Raw genomic sequence first — 17,389 nt, 5'->3', positions numbered from 1 at the left:
AGGTCTGAAAATTCACAGAGAAACTCACAGTAACGACCAGGTGGACGATAGATAATAACAAATAAAACTGGTTTTTGGGACTTCCAATTTGGATGGACAAGACTAAGATACAAGCTTTCAAATGAATTAAAGCTCTGTCTAGGTTTTTGATTAATTAATAAGCTGGAATGGAAGATTGCTGCTAATCCTCCGCCCCGGCCCGTGCTACGAGCATTCTGACAGTTAGTGTGACTCGGGGGTGTTGACTCATTTAAACTAACATATTCATCCTGCTGTAACCAAGTTTCTGTTAGGCAGAATAAATCAATACGTTGATCAATTATTATATCATTTACCAACAGGGACTTAGAAGAAAGAGACCTAATGTTTAATAGACCACATTTAACTGTTTTAGTCTGTGGTGCAATTGAAGGTGCTATATTATTTTTTCTTTTTGAATTTTTATGCTTAAATAGATTTTTGCTAGTTATTGGTGGTCTGGGAGCAGGCACCGTCTCTACGGGGATGGGGTAATAGGGGGATGGCAGGGGGAGAGAAGCTGCAGAGAGGTGTATAAGACCACAGCTCTGCCTCCTGGTCCCAACGCTAGACAGTCACAGTTTGGAGGATCCCAAAAAATTGGCCAGATTTCTAGAAATGAGAGCTGCTCCCTCTAAAGTGGGATGGATGCCGTCTCACCTAACAAGACCAGGTTTTCCCCAGAAGCTTTGCCAATTATCAATGAAGCCCACCTCATTTTTTGGACACCACTCAGACAGCCAGCAATTCAAGGAGAACATGCGGCTAAACATGTCACTCCCGGTCTGATTGGGGAGGGGCCCAGAGAAAACAACAGAGTCCGACATTGTTTTTGCAAAGTTACACACCGATTCAATGTTAATTTTAGTGACCTCCGATTGGCGTAACCGAGTGTCATTACTGCCGACGTGAATTACAATCTTACCAAATTTACGCTTAGCCTTAGCCAGCAATTTCAAATGTCCTTCGATGTCGCCTGCTCTGGCCCCCGGAAGACAATTGACAATGGTTGCTGGTGTCGCTAACTTCACATTTCTCAAAACAGAGTCGCCAATAACCAGAGTTTGATCCTCGGCGAGTGTATCGTCGAGTGGGGAAAAACGGTTAGAGATGTGAACGGGTTGACGGTGTACACGGGGCTTCTGTTTAGGGCTACGCTTCCTCCTCACAGTCACCCAGTCAGCCTGCCTTCCCGACTGCACGGGGTCTGCCAGGGGGGAACTAACGGCGGCTAAGCTACCTTGGTCCGCACCGACTACAGGGGCCTGGCTAGCTGTAGAATTTTCCACGGTGCGGAGCCGAGCCTCCAATTCGCCCAGCCTGGCCTCCAAAGCTACGAATAAGCTGCACTTATTACATGTACCGTTACTGCTAAAAGAGGCCGAGGAATAACTAAACATTTCACACCCAGAGCAGAAAAGTACGGGAGAGACAGGAGAAGCCGCCATGCTAAAACGGCTAAGAGCTAGTAGCTACGCTAAGCTAGCGGATTCCCAAACAGGGAATCCGACACTAGACAGGCTGTGGAGCAGCACAGGTAACGCACGACAACAGTGCTAAAATAAAATAAAAATCCACTAGACAGGCTGTGGAGCAGCACAGGTAACGCACAACAACAGTGCTAAAAAATAAAATAAAATAAAAATAAAAATCCACTGGACAGGCTGTGGAGCAGCACAGGTAACGCACAACAACAGTGCTAAAAAATAAAATAAAATAAAAATAAAAATCCACTGGACAGGCTGTGGAGCAGCACAGGCAACGCACGACAACAGTGCTAAAACAAAATAGAAATCCACTAGACAGGCTGTGGAGCAGCACAGGTAACGCACGACAACAGTGCTAAAACAAAATAGAAATCCACTAGACAGGCTGTGGAGCAGCACAGGTAACGCACAACAACAGTGCTAAAACAAAATAAAAATCCACTAGACAGGCTGTGGAGCAGCACAGGTAACGCACAACAACAGTGCTAAAACAAAATAAAAATCCACTAGACAGGCTGTGGAGCAGCACAGGTAACGCACGACAACAGTGCTAAAACAAAATAAAAATCCACTAGACAGGCTGTGGAGCAGCACAGGTAACGCACAACAACAGTGCTAAAACAAAATAAAAATCCACTGGACAGGCTGTGGAGCAGCACAGGTAACGCACAACAACAGTGCTAAAAAATAAAATAAAATAAAAATAAAAATCCACTGGACAGGCTGTGGAGCAGCACAGGTAACGCACGACAACAGTGCTAAAAAAAAAAAAATAAATAAATAAATAAAATAAAATAATAAAATAAAAATCCACTGGACAGGCTGCGGAGCAGCACAGGTAACACACGACAACAGTGGTAAAAAATAAAATAAAAATCCACTAGACAGGCTGTGGAGCAGCACAGGTAACACACGACAACAGTGCCAAAAAAAATAAAATCAAAATCAAAATCCACTGGACAGGCTGTGGAGCAGCACAGGCAACGCACGACAACAGTGCTAAAACAAAATAAAAATCCACTAGACAGGCTGTGGAGCAGCACAGGTAACGCACGACAACAGTGCTAAAATAAAATAAAAATCCACTAGACAGGCTGTGGAGCAGCACAGGTAACGCACAACAACAGTGCTAAAAAATAAAATAAAATAAAAATAAAAATCCACTGGACAGGCTGTGGAGCAGCACAGGTAACGCACAACAACAGTGCTAAAAAATAAAATAAAATAAAAATAAAAATCCACTGGACAGGCTGTGGAGCAGCACAGGCAACGCACGACAACAGTGCTAAAACAAAATAAAAATCCACTAGACAGGCTGTGGAGCAGCACAGGTAACGCACGACAACAGCGCTAAATAAAAATCCACTGGACAGGCTGTGGAGCAGCACAGGTAACGCACGACAACAGCGCCCAAAAAAATAAAATCAAAATCAAAATCCACTGGACAGGCTGTGGAGCAGCACAGGTAACGCACGACAACAGTGCTAAAAAAAAAATAAATAAATTAAAAAAAATAAAAAATAAAATAAAATAATAAAATAAAAATCCACTGGACAGGCTGCGGAGCAGCACAGGTAACACACGACAACAGTGGTAAAAAATAAAATAAAAATCCACTGTACAGGCTGTGGAGCAGCACAGGTAACACACGACAACAGTGCCAAAAAACAAAACAAAAATCCACTGAACAGGCTGTGGAGCAGCACAGGTAACACACGACAACAGTGGTAAAAAATAAAATAAAAATCCACTGGACAGGCTGTGGAACAGCACAGGTAACGCACGACAACAGTGCTAAAAAATAAAATAAAAATCCACTGAACAGGCTGTGGAGCAGCACAGGTAACACACGACAACAGTGGTAAAAAATAAAATAAAAATCCACTGGACAGGCTGTGGAGCAGCACAGGCAACGCACGACAACAGTGCTAAAAATAAAATAAAAATCCACTGGACAGGCTGTGGAGCAGCACAGGTAACACACGACAACAGCGCCAAAAAATAAAATAAAAATCCACTGGACAGGCTGTGGAGCAGCACAGGTAACACACGACAACAGTGGTAAAAAATAAAATAAAAATCCACTGGACAGGCTGTGGAGCAGCACAGGCAACGCACGACAACAGCGCCAAAAAATAAAATAAAAATCCACTGGACAGGCTGTGGAGCAGCACAGGTAACACACGACAACAGTGGTAAAAAATAAAATAAAAATCCACTGGACAGGCTGTGGAGCAGCACAGGTAACGCACGACAACAGTGCTAAAAATAAAATAAAAATCCACTGGACAGGCTGTGGAGCAGCACAGGTAACGCACGACAACAGTGCTAAAATAAAATAAAAATCCACTAGGCAGGCTGTGGAGCAGCACGACAACAGTGCTAAAAAATAAAATAAAAATAAAAACGAAAGCGTTAGCAAGCTAGTTAGCTTGCCAACGCTGATGAAGGTTAGCTGATAAAAGAGCTCCGTCGCGATACTTCGACCGTTAGAGGTCTTCTTTAGGCGTTGGAGCACGGTGAAAAAGTAAAAAAAAGTAAAAAAGTCTTGAAAAAGACTGTTAATTCAAAGAACTCAAACAGCTCAGTTCAAACAGCTAACAGATACAGCAGAACACCGCTGTGCTCCGGAACCAGAAAAAAGTCCACCCTCCACCACAAATCCTATAGGTCCTTTTTATTTTTTTCAAAAACTATATGGATTTCATTCATATGTTTTTACGTCAGACATGCTTGAACCCTCGTGCGCATGCGTGAGTTTTTCCACGCCTGTCGGTGACGTCATTTGCCTGTGAGCACTCCTTGTGGGAGGAGTCGTCCAGCCCCTCGTCGGAAGTCCTTTGTCTGAGAAGTTGCTGAGAGACTGGCGCTTTGTTTGATCAAAATTTTTTCTAAACCTGTGAGACACATCGAAGTGGACACGGTTCGAAAAATTAAGCTAGTTTTCAGTGAAAATTTTAACGGCTGATGAGAGATTTTGAGGTGACACTGTCGCTTTAAGGACTTCCCACGGTGCGAGACGTCGCGCTGCGCTCTCAGGCGGCATCATCAGCCTGTTTCAAGCTGAAAACCTCCACATTTCAGGCTCTATTGATCCAGGACGTCGTGAGAGAACAGAGAAGTTTCAGAAGAAGTCGGTTTCAGCATTTTATCTGGATATTCCACTGTTAAAGGAGATTTTTTCAATGAAAGACGTGCGGACGGGTCCGCGCGTCGGCTCGCAGCCGCCGCGACGCTCCGCCACAGGAAAAACACCTCTGTTGGAAGCCTTAAAGACAAGTTGGAACATGTCCAGCTGTTAAACAATTTCTCATATACTCACTCCACTGAAAGCCATCAAAAGCCACCTGGATTTTACAAATGGTTATCAACACGGAGGTGTTTTTCCTGTGCCGCCGCTCCGCGCCGGCTGCGTCCCGACGCGCGGACCCGTCCGCACGTCTTTCATTAAAAAAATCTCCTTTAACAGTGGAATATCCGGATAAAATGCTGAAACCGACTTCTTCTGAAACTTCTCTGTTCTCTCACGACGTCCTGGATCAATAGAGCCTGAAATGTGGAGGTTTTCAGCTTGAAACAGGCTGATGATGCCGCCTGAGAGCGCAGCGCGACGTCTCGCACCGTGGGAAGTCCTTAAAGCGACAGTGTCACCTCAAAATCTCTCATCAGCCGTTAAAATTTTCACTGAAAACCAGCTTAATTTTTCGAACCATGTCCACTTCGATGTGTCTCACAGGTTTAGAAAAAATTTTGATCAAACAAAGCGCCAGTCTCTCAGCAACTTCTCGGACAAAGGAATTCCGACGAGGGGCTGGACGACTCCTCCCACAAGGAGTGCTCACAGGCGAATGACGTCACCGACAGGTGTGGAAAAACTCACGCATGCGCACGAGGGTTCATGCATGTCTGACGTAAAAACATATGAATGAAATCCACTTTAGAGGGAGCAGCTCTCATTTCTAGAAATCTGGCCAATTTTTTGGGATCCTCCAAACTGTGACTGTCTAGCGTTGGGACCAGGAGGCAGAGTTGTGGTCTTGTACACCTCTCTGCAGCTTCTCTCCCCCTGCCATCCCCTTATTACCCCATCCCCGTAGAGATGGTGCCTGCTCCCAGACCACCAATAACTAGCAAAAATCTATTTAAGCATAAAAATTCAAAAAGAAAAAATAATATAGCACCTTCAATTGCACCACAGACTAAAACAGTTAAATGTGGTCTATTAAACATTAGGTCTCTTTCTTCTAAGTCCCTGTTGGTAAATGATATAATAATTGATCAACGTATTGATTTATTCTGCCTAACAGAAACTTGGTTACAGCAGGATGAATATGTTAGTTTAAATGAGTCAACACCCCCGAGTCACACTAACTGTCAGAATGCTCGTAGCACGGGCCGGGGCGGAGGATTAGCAGCAATCTTCCATTCCAGCTTATTAATTAATCAAAAACCTAGACAGAGCTTTAATTCATTTGAAAGCTTGTCTCTTAGTCTTGTCCATCCAAATTGGAAGTCCCAAAAACCAGTTTTATTTGTTATTATCTATCGTCCACCTGGTCGTTACTGTGAGTTTCTCTGTGAATTTTCAGACCTTTTGTCTGACTTAGTGCTTAGCTCAGATAAGATAATTATAGTGGGCGATTTTAACATCCACACAGATGCTGAGAATGACAGCCTCAACACTGCATTTAATCTATTATTAGACTCTATAGGCTTTGCTCAAAAAGTAAATGAGACCACCCACCACTTTAATCATATTTTAGATCTTGTTCTGACTTATGGTATGGAAATAGAAGACTTAACAGTATTCCCTGAAAACTCCCTTTTGTCTGATCATTTTTTAATAACATTTACATTTACCCTGATGGACTACCCTGCAGTGGGGAATAAGTTTCATTACACTAGAAGTCTTTCAGAAAGCGCTGTAACTAGGTTTAAGGATATGATTCCTTCTTTATGTTCTCTAATGTCATATACCAACACAGAGCAGAGTAGCTACCTAAACTCTGTAAGGGAGTTAGAGTATCTTGTCAATAGTTTTACATCCTCATTGAAGACAACTTTGGATGCTGTAGCTCCTCTGAAAAAGAGAGCTTTAAATCAGAAGTGTCTGACTCCGTGGTATAACTCACAAACTCGTAGCTTAAAGCAGATAACCCGTAAGTTGGAGAGGAAATGGCATCTCACTAATTTAGAAGATCTTCACTTAGCCTGGAAAAAGAGTTTGTTGCTCTATAAGAAAGCCCTTCGTGAAGCTAGGACATCTTTCTACTCATCACTAATTGAAGAAAATAAGAACCCCAGGTTTCTTTTCAGCACTGTAGCCAGGCTGACAAAGAGTCAGAGCTCTATTGAGCTGAGTATTCCATTAACTTTAACTAGTAATGACTTCATGACTTTCTTTGCTAACAAAATTTTGACTATTAGAGAAAAAATTACTCATAACCATCCCAAAGATGTATCGTTATCTTTGGCTGCTTTCAGTGATGCCGGTATTTGGTTAGACTCTTTCTCTCCGATTGTTCTGTCTGAGTTATTTTCATTAGTTACTTCATCCAAACCATCAACATGCTTATTAGACCCCATTCCTGCCAGGCTGCTCAAGGAAGTCCTACCATTATTTAATGCTTCAATCTTAAATATGATCAATCTATCTTTGTTAGTTGGTTATGTACCACAGGCCTTTAAGGTGGCAGTAATTAAACCATTACTTAAAAAGCCATCACTTGACCCAGCTATCTTAGCTAATTATAGGCCAATCTCCAACCTTCCTTTTCTCTCAAAGATTCTTGAGAGGGTAGTTGTAAAACAGCTAACTGATCACCTGCAGAGGAATGGTCTATTTGAAGAGTTTCAGTCAGGTTTTAGAATTCATCATAGTACAGAAACAGCATTAGTGAAGGTTACAAATGATCTTCTTATGGCTTCGGACAGTGGACTTATCTCTGTGCTTGTTCTGTTGGACCTCAGTGCTGCTTTTGATACTGTTGACCATAAAATTTTATTACAGAGATTAGAGCATGTCATAGGTATTAAAGGCATTGTGCTGCGGTGGTTTGAATCATATTTGTCTAATAGATTACAGTTTGTTCATGTAAATGGGGAATCTTCTTCACAGACTAAAGTTAATTATGGAGTTCCACAAGGTTCTGTGCTAGGACCAATTTTATTCACTTTATACATGCTTCCCTTGGGCAGTATTATTAGACGGTATTGCTTAAATTTTCATTGTTACGCAGATGATACCCAGCTTTATCTATCCATGAAGCCAGAGGATACACACCAATTAGCTAAACTGCAGGATTGTCTTACAGACATAAAGACATGGATGACCTCTAATTTCCTGCTTTTAAACTCAGATAAAACTGAAGTTATTGTACTTGGCCCCACAAATCTTAGAAGCATGGCGTCTAACCAGATCGTTACTCTGGATGGCATTTCCCTGATCTCTAGTAATACTGTGAGAAATCTTGGAGTTATTTTTGATCAGGATATGTCATTCAAAGCGCATATTAAACAAATATGTAGGACTGCCTTTTTGCATTTACGCAATATCTCTAAAATCAGAAAGGTCTTGTCTCAGAGTGATGCTGAAAAACTAATTCATGCATTTATTTCCTCTAGGCTGGACTATTGTAATTCATTATTATCAGGTTGTCCTAAAAGTTCCCTAAAAAGCCTTCAGTTGGTTCAGAATGCTGCAGCTAGAGTACTGACGGGGACTAGCAGGAGAGAGCATATCTCACCCGTGTTGGCCTCCCTTCATTGGCTTCCTGTTAATGCTAGAATAGAATTTAAAATTCTTCTTCTTACTTATAAGGTTTTGAATAATCAGGTCCCATCTTATCTTAGGGACCTCGTAGTACCATATTACCCCATTAGAGCGCTTCGCTCTCAGACTGCGGGCTTACTTGTCATTCCTAGGGTTTGTAAGAGTAGAATGGGAGGCAGAGCCTTCAGCTTTCAGGCTCCTCTCCTGTGGAACCAGCTCCCAATTCAGATCAGGGAGACAGATACCCTCTCTACTTTTAAGATTAGGCTTAAAACTTTCCTTTTCGCTAAGGCTTATAGTTAGGGCTGGATCGGGTGACCCTGGACCATCCCTTGGTTATGTTGCTTTAGACGTAGACTGTGGGGGGGTTCCCATGATGCACTGTTTCTTTCTCTTTTTGCTCCGTATGCATCACTCTGCATTTAATCATTAGTGATCGATCTCTTTTTCCTGGTTCTTTCCCTCAGCCCCAACCAGTCTCAGCAGAAGACTGCCCCTCCCTGAGCCTGGTTCTGCTGGAGGTTTCTTCCTGTTAAAAGGGAGTTTTTCCTTCCCACTGTGGCCAAGTGCTTGCTCATAGGGGGTCTTTTTGACCGTTGGGGTTTTTTTTTTTTTTTTTTTTCATAATTATTGTATGGCCTTGCCTTGCAATGTGGAGCGCCTTGGGGCAACTGTTTGTTGTGATTTGGCGCTATATAAGAAAAAAGTTGATTGATTGATTGATTGATATAGGTTTTGAAAAAAATAAAAAGGACCTATACTTTATGGACAGCCCTCGTATGTTTTAGTTTTAAAGTAATGCACGAATTTTGAAGGTTTTAGTGTGGACATGCTGTGCCCAAATGCATTATGGGTGCCCTCAGTACATTCACGACAGAAGACATGCATTTGAGACACTCTGATCAGGCTCCACACAGACAACAGCATTAAGCTCTTTGTATATTGTGCCTAAAACTCTCGTGAATATGTTCTCTGGGTTTATAGACGTTGTTACTGTGTTTGTTTTATGTAAAAATGCCAGAAGAAGCTCAGGTTATTTTCAATTGGAATCATTGCAATCAATTCCTGTTTGCTATTAGAGTCCTGTTTATGTCAAACACTGTCTGTCGTCTTTGTTCCAGAGTCATATATACTCAACAAAAATATAAACGCAACACTTTTGGTTTTGCTCCCATTTTGTATGAGATGAACTCAAAGATCTAAAACTTTTTCCACATACACAATATCACCATTTCCCACAAATATTGTTCACAAACCAGTCTAAATCTGTGATAGTGAGCACTTCTCCTTTGCTGAGATAATCCATCCCACCTCACAGGTGTGCCATATCAAGATGCTGATTAGACACCATGATTAGTGCACAGGTGTGCCTTAGACTGCCCACAATAAAAGGCCACTCTGAAAGGTGCAGTTTTGTTTTATTGGGGGGGGATACCAGTCAGTATCTGGTGTGACCACCATTTGCCTCATGCAGTGCAACACATCTCCTTCGCATAGAGTTGATCAGGTTGTCAATTGTGGCCTGTGGAATGTTGGTCCACTCCTCTTCAATGGCTGTGCGAAGTTGCTGGATATTGGCAGGAAGTGGTACACGCTGTCGTATACGCCAGTCCAGAGCATCCCAAACATGCTCAATGGGTGACATGTCCGGTGAGTATGCCGGCCATGCAAGAACTGGGACATTTTCATCTTCCAAGAATTGTGTACAGATCCTTGCAACATGGGGCCGTGCATTATCCTGCTGCAACATGAGGTGATGTTCTTGGATGGATGGCACAACAATGGGCATCAGGATCTCGTCACGGTATCTCTGTGCATTCAAAATGCCATCAACAAAATGCACCTGTGTTCTTCGTCCATAACAGACGCCTGCCCATACCATAACCCCACCGCCACCATGGGCCACTCGATCCACAACACTGACATCAGAAAACCGCTCACCCACACGACACCACACACGCTGTCTGCCATCTGCCCTGGACAGTGTGAACCGGGATTCATCCGTGAAGAGAACACCTCTCCAACGTGCCAAACGCCAGCGAATGTGAGCATTTGCCCACTCAAGTTGGTTACGACGGCGAACTGGAGTCAGGTCGAGACCCCGATGAGGACGACGAGCATGCAGATGAGCTTCCCTGAGACAGTTTCTGACAGTTTGTGCAGAAATTCTTTGGTTATGCAAACCGATTGTTTCAGCAGCTGTCCGAGTGGCTGGTCTCAGATGATCTTGGAGGTGAACATGCTGGATGTGGAGGTCCTGGGCTGGTGTGGTTACACGTGGTCTGCGGTTGTGAGGCTGGTTGGATGTACTGCCAAATTCTCTGAAACACCTTTGGAGACAGCTTATGGTAGAGAAATGAACATTCAATACACGAGCAACAGCTCTGGTTGACATTCCTGCTGTCAGCATGCCAATTGCACGCTCCCTCAAATCTTGCGACATCTGTGGCATTGTGCTGTGTGATAAAACTGCACCTTTCAGAGTGGCCTTTTATTGTGGGCAGTCTAAGGCACACCTGTGCACTAATCATGGTGTCTAATCAGCATCTTGATATGGCACACCTGTGAGGTGGGATGGATTATCTCAGCAAAGGAGAAGTGCTCACTATCACAGATTTAGACTGATTTGTGAACAATATTTGAGGGAAATGGTGATATTGTGTATGTGGAAAAAGTTTTAGATCTTTGAGTTCATCTCATACAAAATGGGAGCAAAACCAAAAGTGTTGCGTTTATATTTTTGTTGTATGTATATATATATAATATATATATATATATATATATATATATATATATATATATATATATATATATATATATATGTCTGAAATTCAGTTTGCGTTTATTCCATGCATCTTAAATGTAGCAGAGACGGATTATCTGGAATTTTGTTTTGGCATGTTTTCACGGTCTCTACTGTCATCTACTGGCCAGTAGTGTTCATGGCAGTATTTGCCCTAGTACTGAGTGTCCAGTAGATAGCAGTGTTCTATTTATTTTGACACTGGTTATATCAGACGGCTATCTAATTACAACTTGGCTTGTTTTTTGAAAATGCCTTTTTTTTTTTTTTTTTTTACAAATAAAAAATGGCATATTTTACAAAAGCACATTTATCTGTCAACACCAACACACCACACATTAACGTGTTGGTTTACATAGAATGAATGAGTCAACCAATCAGTGTTAGTGGAGGCACATTTTACCCATAATCCTCTGCCATCTGTCTGTGTTTGTTACAAAACTTCAGAATTAGTGCATTATTCAACATTAAAAGATATGTTATATTTTAACTTTGTACAAATGACAGAATTGACATTAATGGAGTTATCCTATCAGTATTAATTTTATTTATAAACCAAACCATAAATCAGCACTGCTTGATTTTCCAAGACCTCCGCCTCACGGGAACGCTGTTATCGAGTAGAGAGTTGAGCTTCGCTACTCCTCTCAGCTGCTTTGCTGTTGGAAGCTATGTAGTAAACAGGAGCTTCCAGCAGAGGGCAAGGCGGTCGAAGACAGAAGTGCTGACTCATTGTTTGCGTCTGTAGTTGCCTTTGATGCTACCACAAGCGACTGTGGTGTTAAAACTCAAATCAGCTTGTTACTACTGTAGCTGCAATTGTACCGGAGACAATACTGGAACTTATCGGTTATCTGTAGTTTCCGATAAATTTTTGGGTGGTTTATTGGTTTAGCTTTATAAAAGATAACTTTTCAGTTATCTGATTATCTGTTATCAAAGCTAATTTTGGGGGTTAGCTGTGCCCACCACTCGATAGCAGAAACAACCCTTCTAAATTCTGGAAGATGATCAAATCATTGTCTTCAGGCACAATGGACACTGTACTTTCGAATACTTTAAAGCTGAATGATGAGCTCATTACAGACAAGAAAAGTATGGTAGATTTCTTAAACCAGGACTTTATATCTTCTGGTTTGTTGTTTGAGCAGGAAATGAAACAAGAGATGAGTCGAGTGGATTACTCTCTGTCTGGTGAAAATGTACCTTGTGATTTTGATTTTGCTCTCATTACTAGAGAGGAGGTACACAATGCTTTCTTTTAGTTAAATACCAAGAAATCCTCTGGTCCTGATGGGTTAGACCCATATTTTTTGAAAATCGCTGCTGAACATATTACAGAAGCTTTGACATACATTTTCAACCTGACTATAGAAACTGGAATAATTCCTAGTGTATGGAAGTCAGCATATGTCACTCCTTTATTGAAGGATGGTGATTGAACAAATCCTAATAATTATAGCCTGATATCATATAACCTGTCTGATTTAGCCAAAGTTCAAGTGACCAGTTGAAAGATTTTCTAACAAGAAATAGCATTTTAACCCTTTGGGGTTGTATACAATGGCTGGGACCAAGCTTTACTAAATTATAAATAACTTTTTTAATTATATGAGATAAAAACTTACTTTTTTGTTGAAAAGTTAACCCCATGGACTTTCGATCCACCGTCGGCCATCTCTGTACTCCTCATAGAAGCTGTGTGATGACGTGCGCAATGTGAGTGTCCAATCAGAATTTGTTCACCATCACATGGTTTTCCAAAAATCCAATCATAGGGCAGATTTACCTCACGTGATAAACCAAAGATCATTTTCAGGAGTGATATCTTACTAGTTGGCCCATTTCAATAGCCCCCTAACTCCTCCAGTGCGCCCTGCGCCATTACGCACAGCGAAAGTGAAAGCAGACGGAGAGCCTCGCATGACAAACTCACGTGCTCAAACAAAGAGTGTGTAACTATCAGGATTGCTCCACTAGTTTGCATTTGAATGTTACTGGATTACTCTGTGGCTCTCTCCCTCTGGCGTAAAGCACTGTTTACCATATCAATGGGGTGAGGGGCCGTACAGACCATTTGCATATATTTTTCAAAATGTGCATTTGTGTTTATTGTTTGAACTTTTTTGTTGTACAGTCTTTCACACAAGACCTCAAATTACCTTAATAAAGTGTCAAAACAGTTGTTTATTATAGTTTGCTGTGTGTTTTGAATAAATGTGTGTGGAAAATTATTTTTGGCTTTACTTTTTCCTTTGTTATTTTTGATTGTAAACCTTTATTACACTTATAAAACACAATAAAAGCATATATATTATGAAAGAACAGGTTGTCCTGAAAAAAAGACATAAAACTTGATTGTGGGATGCAGGGAGAGCTGTTAACAGCCATAAAAAAAAACATTTATGCCAGGCGAGTGAACTGTCCAAAAAATGCCCTCGGACCCCAGAGGTTTAAATGAATTGCCGTCTGGTTTCAGGAGAAAAAAAAACACAGTACTGTCACTGCCACCATGAAAGTCTTAAAATAATCTCATAAGTGCTATTGATTCTAACGAATACTGTGTTGCGTTGTTTTTAGATCTGTCAAAGGCTTTTTACACTGTTGACCACTTGGTCTTGTGCAGAGACTGCGTGATATTGGAATGTCTTCAAAAGGTGTCATGTGGTTTGACAATTACTTGAGCGGCAGAACACAAAATGTTCAGGTTGACGGTGTGTCTTCCAAACTTTTGTTGACTCAAAATGGTGTCCCCCAGGGGTCCATACTAGGTCCAATTTTATTTACTATTTATATAAATGTCTTTTGTATTTTGCCAAACTGTTTTAATGATTTGAATGTTTGTTTTGTTGTTGTTATTTCAAGTGTGTATTTTATGTGGAAATACTGTGCTGCTCTCTTGGCCAGGATCCCCTTGCAAAAGAGATTCTGAATCTCAGTGGGATTATTCCTGGTTAAATAAAATAAAATATATAAAATTGCGACACAGCAGAAGTCTATCACAGGTGCTACACCTCCTCTAGATAACCCTCTCAACTTAGGAGAACGTGTCATCATCATAACTGCCTGTGAACTTGCCGGATCAACACCATCCACATCCTTGCTAGCCATTGTTTACGTACGCTGTGATACGCCGGAACTCTGCTGGCGCCGTGGTGCATTCTGGGAAGTGCAGGGGGCGCCACGGGGATTATGGGAAACGTTAAAGTACCAAATTGTGTTGTGAAATCTGGATCCAGGTAAAGTCTGGGTCATGATGTGAATCATATATCTTTTATTCTGAGTCCTCATCAACTCTTGACGAATGTCAGAAATCTCTGACTGCTTGTTTTTTTTTTTAAATTGAAAAAAAAAAAACTTTTTTCACATTGTCATTATGGGGTACTGTGTGCAAAATTTTGAGGAAAAAAAATGATCATCCTCTCCCTTCTCCTAACTCTCACAGTAACTGTGAGACTGACTTCTTCTGCTGTGGTGACCCTGAGGCCGTTGGGGTGGTGGTGCGGGGGGCGGTCGCCATGCCAGACTAGTCTTAATACCTATTTAATTTCTATTGCCTATCATTATTTGATTGTTTATCTTATTTAAATTGCTTTTTTTATAGTTTAAATCGCTTTAAAGCGCTTTATAAATAAATGTATTATTATATTATATACTGTTTAAATTTATTTTAGTGCACAGGGGAAGAAAATCTCATGCACATGCTTGTCTGAAAGAAAAATGAAGTTCTGTTGGTAATATGAGCCAGATGCAGACCATGAGGGGACTTGAAGTCATAACCTACAGTTAAAACTTCACGATCACTTCAAACCGTCAAACCGCAGAACCGTTACAGAACCGTTACAACCGTGCGGCGGCGACGGTGTTAAAAATACAAGTCCTCAGCATTACAAACTCTTACTGAATATAACGACACGGTCTGGATCGGGTTCGCGGGGTTCCTTTTGGGGACGTTGTGCTTTTATTACTTACTGTAAAACTCCTCGACTTGTTTTTGGTCCAGGAGCTGCTCGTCCTCGGAGCCGCAGATGCCTTTTAGCGCCAACAACAGCGAACACAGGACAGACAGCTGGACGGTCATCTCGACGGCGAGGACGGACGTCGAAGCAGCACAAATGTCCGCTGCACATTCCTCCGGACCGAAGCTTCGACTGCTTCTTTTCTCCTCGTAGAAAAGTTTTGGTGGAGAACTTTTTCAGCGGCGACGTCAGAGAGGAGCTGCAAACCGCATTACTCCTCCCAGACCAAAAAAAAAAAAAAAAAAAAAACCATGTATACACACACACACACACACACACACACACACACACACACACACACACACACACACACTGCGTCCAGATTGTGAGGTTGTGGGACTTCTGATAAATTATGAACATCAAAGCTCTTCAGACGTCACAGAAATGATTGGAGTTCATCAAAGAAAACTCCGGATTGACTAACTGGCATAATTAGGGTTTAATTAGTTGTATTTTAAGCGCCAATAAGAAGTGCCTTTTTTTGAAGAGCAAGAAAAAAAATGGATCTTCACTCGTCAGGTTCCTCTTAGAATCCTTCACCAAAAGACACGTGGTGTCACAAGCAGCTGGACAATATACAATAAAATGTTACCACTTTTTTTTAATTCGTAGAATTTCGAAAATAACAAAGATTTCTTTTTCATTTTCAGGAATATCAATTTCTGAAAATGAAAAAGAAATTCGGAGAATCCCTCTTGAGATGTGTGTTAACATCACAAACTTCAAAGTGTGTGTTGCAGATGTAATCCAAAGAAGAGCATGGAGTGAACATGTCATCAATTACTGAACTGTGCGGAAAACAAGAGGCAAAGTGGGAAAACTTTGGTATCAAATGTTAATTTGATGCTTCTGTTACAAGTCTGTAATTAAAAATTTCAAATAAGTTCTCATTTCAAATACCTGTGTACGTACGATCAAAAAATGGTAACATTTTATGGGTCCACCCTGTATATATTAAAAAAATATAAGTAGTTGAGGATAATACACTGAAAAAAGAAAATAGTTGAGCCAATTTAATTTTATTGTTTCAATTGGTAATATCTAAATGACTTAAGTTAGTTTAACTTACTTTAATAAGTTAGATTAACACAATTCACTTAAGTCACATACATTCTCAATTTAACAACCACTTAGAGTAACAGTTGAAGATGACTGTGAATTAATGAAGCTTCACTCACTCACTCACTCACTCACTCACTCATCTTCAAACACTTGCTCCAAGTAAGTGTCACGGTGGGTGGGAGCCTATCCCAGCAGTCATAGGGTGTGAGGCGGGGGTGCGACAGATTGGCATCCTGTCCAGGGCCACAGACAGACAAACAAACACATTGACACCTAAAGACATTTTAAAGTTTACAGTCCGCCTAACCTGCATGTCTTTGGATGTGGAAGCCGGAGCCCCTGGAGGGAACCCACACAAACACGGGAAGAACATACAAACTCCACACAGAAAAGACACTGGTGGGAATCGATCCCATGACCTTCTTGCTGTGAGACAACAGTTCTAACCACTTATGGAAACAATGGAGTTGGGGCCATCAGATAGAAATGTGACATCATACATCACAGTCACCTAAAAGCCTGGACCAAGGAGGAAGCCATTAATCAACACTAACATTAAAACAAAGTCTTGAGCTTAGTCCTGGTGATCCACTGTGATGTTGTCTGGTTTTTAACAGTAAGTTAATTCATGGTTCACTCTACTGGTCATAGTGATGGAGTGCTCTCTTTAAAGTGGATGATGTCATATTTCTATCTGATGCCTTCAAACCTCAGCAGTTCCTTTGTTGTGATCCTGAGGTTCTTTTGGACCTTCTGAACCAAAATTTGTTCATCCTTGGGTGTTAATTTGGATCTCAGAGCCACATATAAAAACACATACAGCCAAGTTGAAGTTTCCAGTTCACTTAACCTGCATGTCTTTGGAAGCAGAAGGAAGCCAGACCGTGTTTGTGTGTATATGTAGTGTCTATGCATGCGTACGTGTGTGCACACACTGTGGCGACCCACAGCAAAATGGGTACAACCAAAATAGATCAATTTTACACATAAAATGCCAAATTATGCTGTGTTTTACAAGAACATTGTCCTAACATTTCATCTTACCTATCAAGACAACGAGGCTTAGTGTGCATGTTCATTCATGCTTCCTTGCTTGCCTCTACTGGTGGTTGGCTCTCACTGCGGTATTGTATCACTTCCTGTTCCGGAGCACAGCGGTGTTTTGCTGTATCTGTTAGCTGTTTAATCTGCGCAGTTAGATTGATCTAGTTAACTAGATAACGATTTG

At 41.3% G+C, this 17,389-nt stretch overlaps 2 protein-coding genes across 2 annotated transcripts in view; both read right to left on the bottom strand.

Moving 5' to 3' along the window:
- Positions 1-15,303, bottom strand: part of pla2r1 (phospholipase A2 receptor 1) — a 115,601-nt gene extending 100,298 nt beyond the window's left edge. The window contains exon 1 of the mRNA XM_034195243.1: positions 15,053-15,303. Coding sequence (XP_034051134.1) covers positions 15,053-15,161 — 109 coding nt within the window. The 5' untranslated portion in view covers positions 15,162-15,303. The remainder of the gene's footprint in view (positions 1-15,052) is intronic.
- A 969-nt stretch (positions 15,304-16,272) lies between these two features.
- Positions 16,273-17,389, bottom strand: part of itgb6 (integrin, beta 6) — a 58,416-nt gene continuing 57,299 nt past the window's right edge. The window contains exon 16 of the transcript XR_004566764.1: positions 16,273-16,301. The gene's annotated coding sequence lies outside the window, so the exon portion shown is untranslated. The remainder of the gene's footprint in view (positions 16,302-17,389) is intronic.

This window comes from Thalassophryne amazonica, chromosome 2 (genome assembly GCF_902500255.1).
Source record: "Thalassophryne amazonica chromosome 2, fThaAma1.1, whole genome shotgun sequence".
Lineage (NCBI taxonomy): Eukaryota > Metazoa > Chordata > Actinopteri > Batrachoidiformes > Batrachoididae > Thalassophryne > Thalassophryne amazonica.
This window is presented reverse-complemented; position numbering and strand designations above follow the sequence as displayed.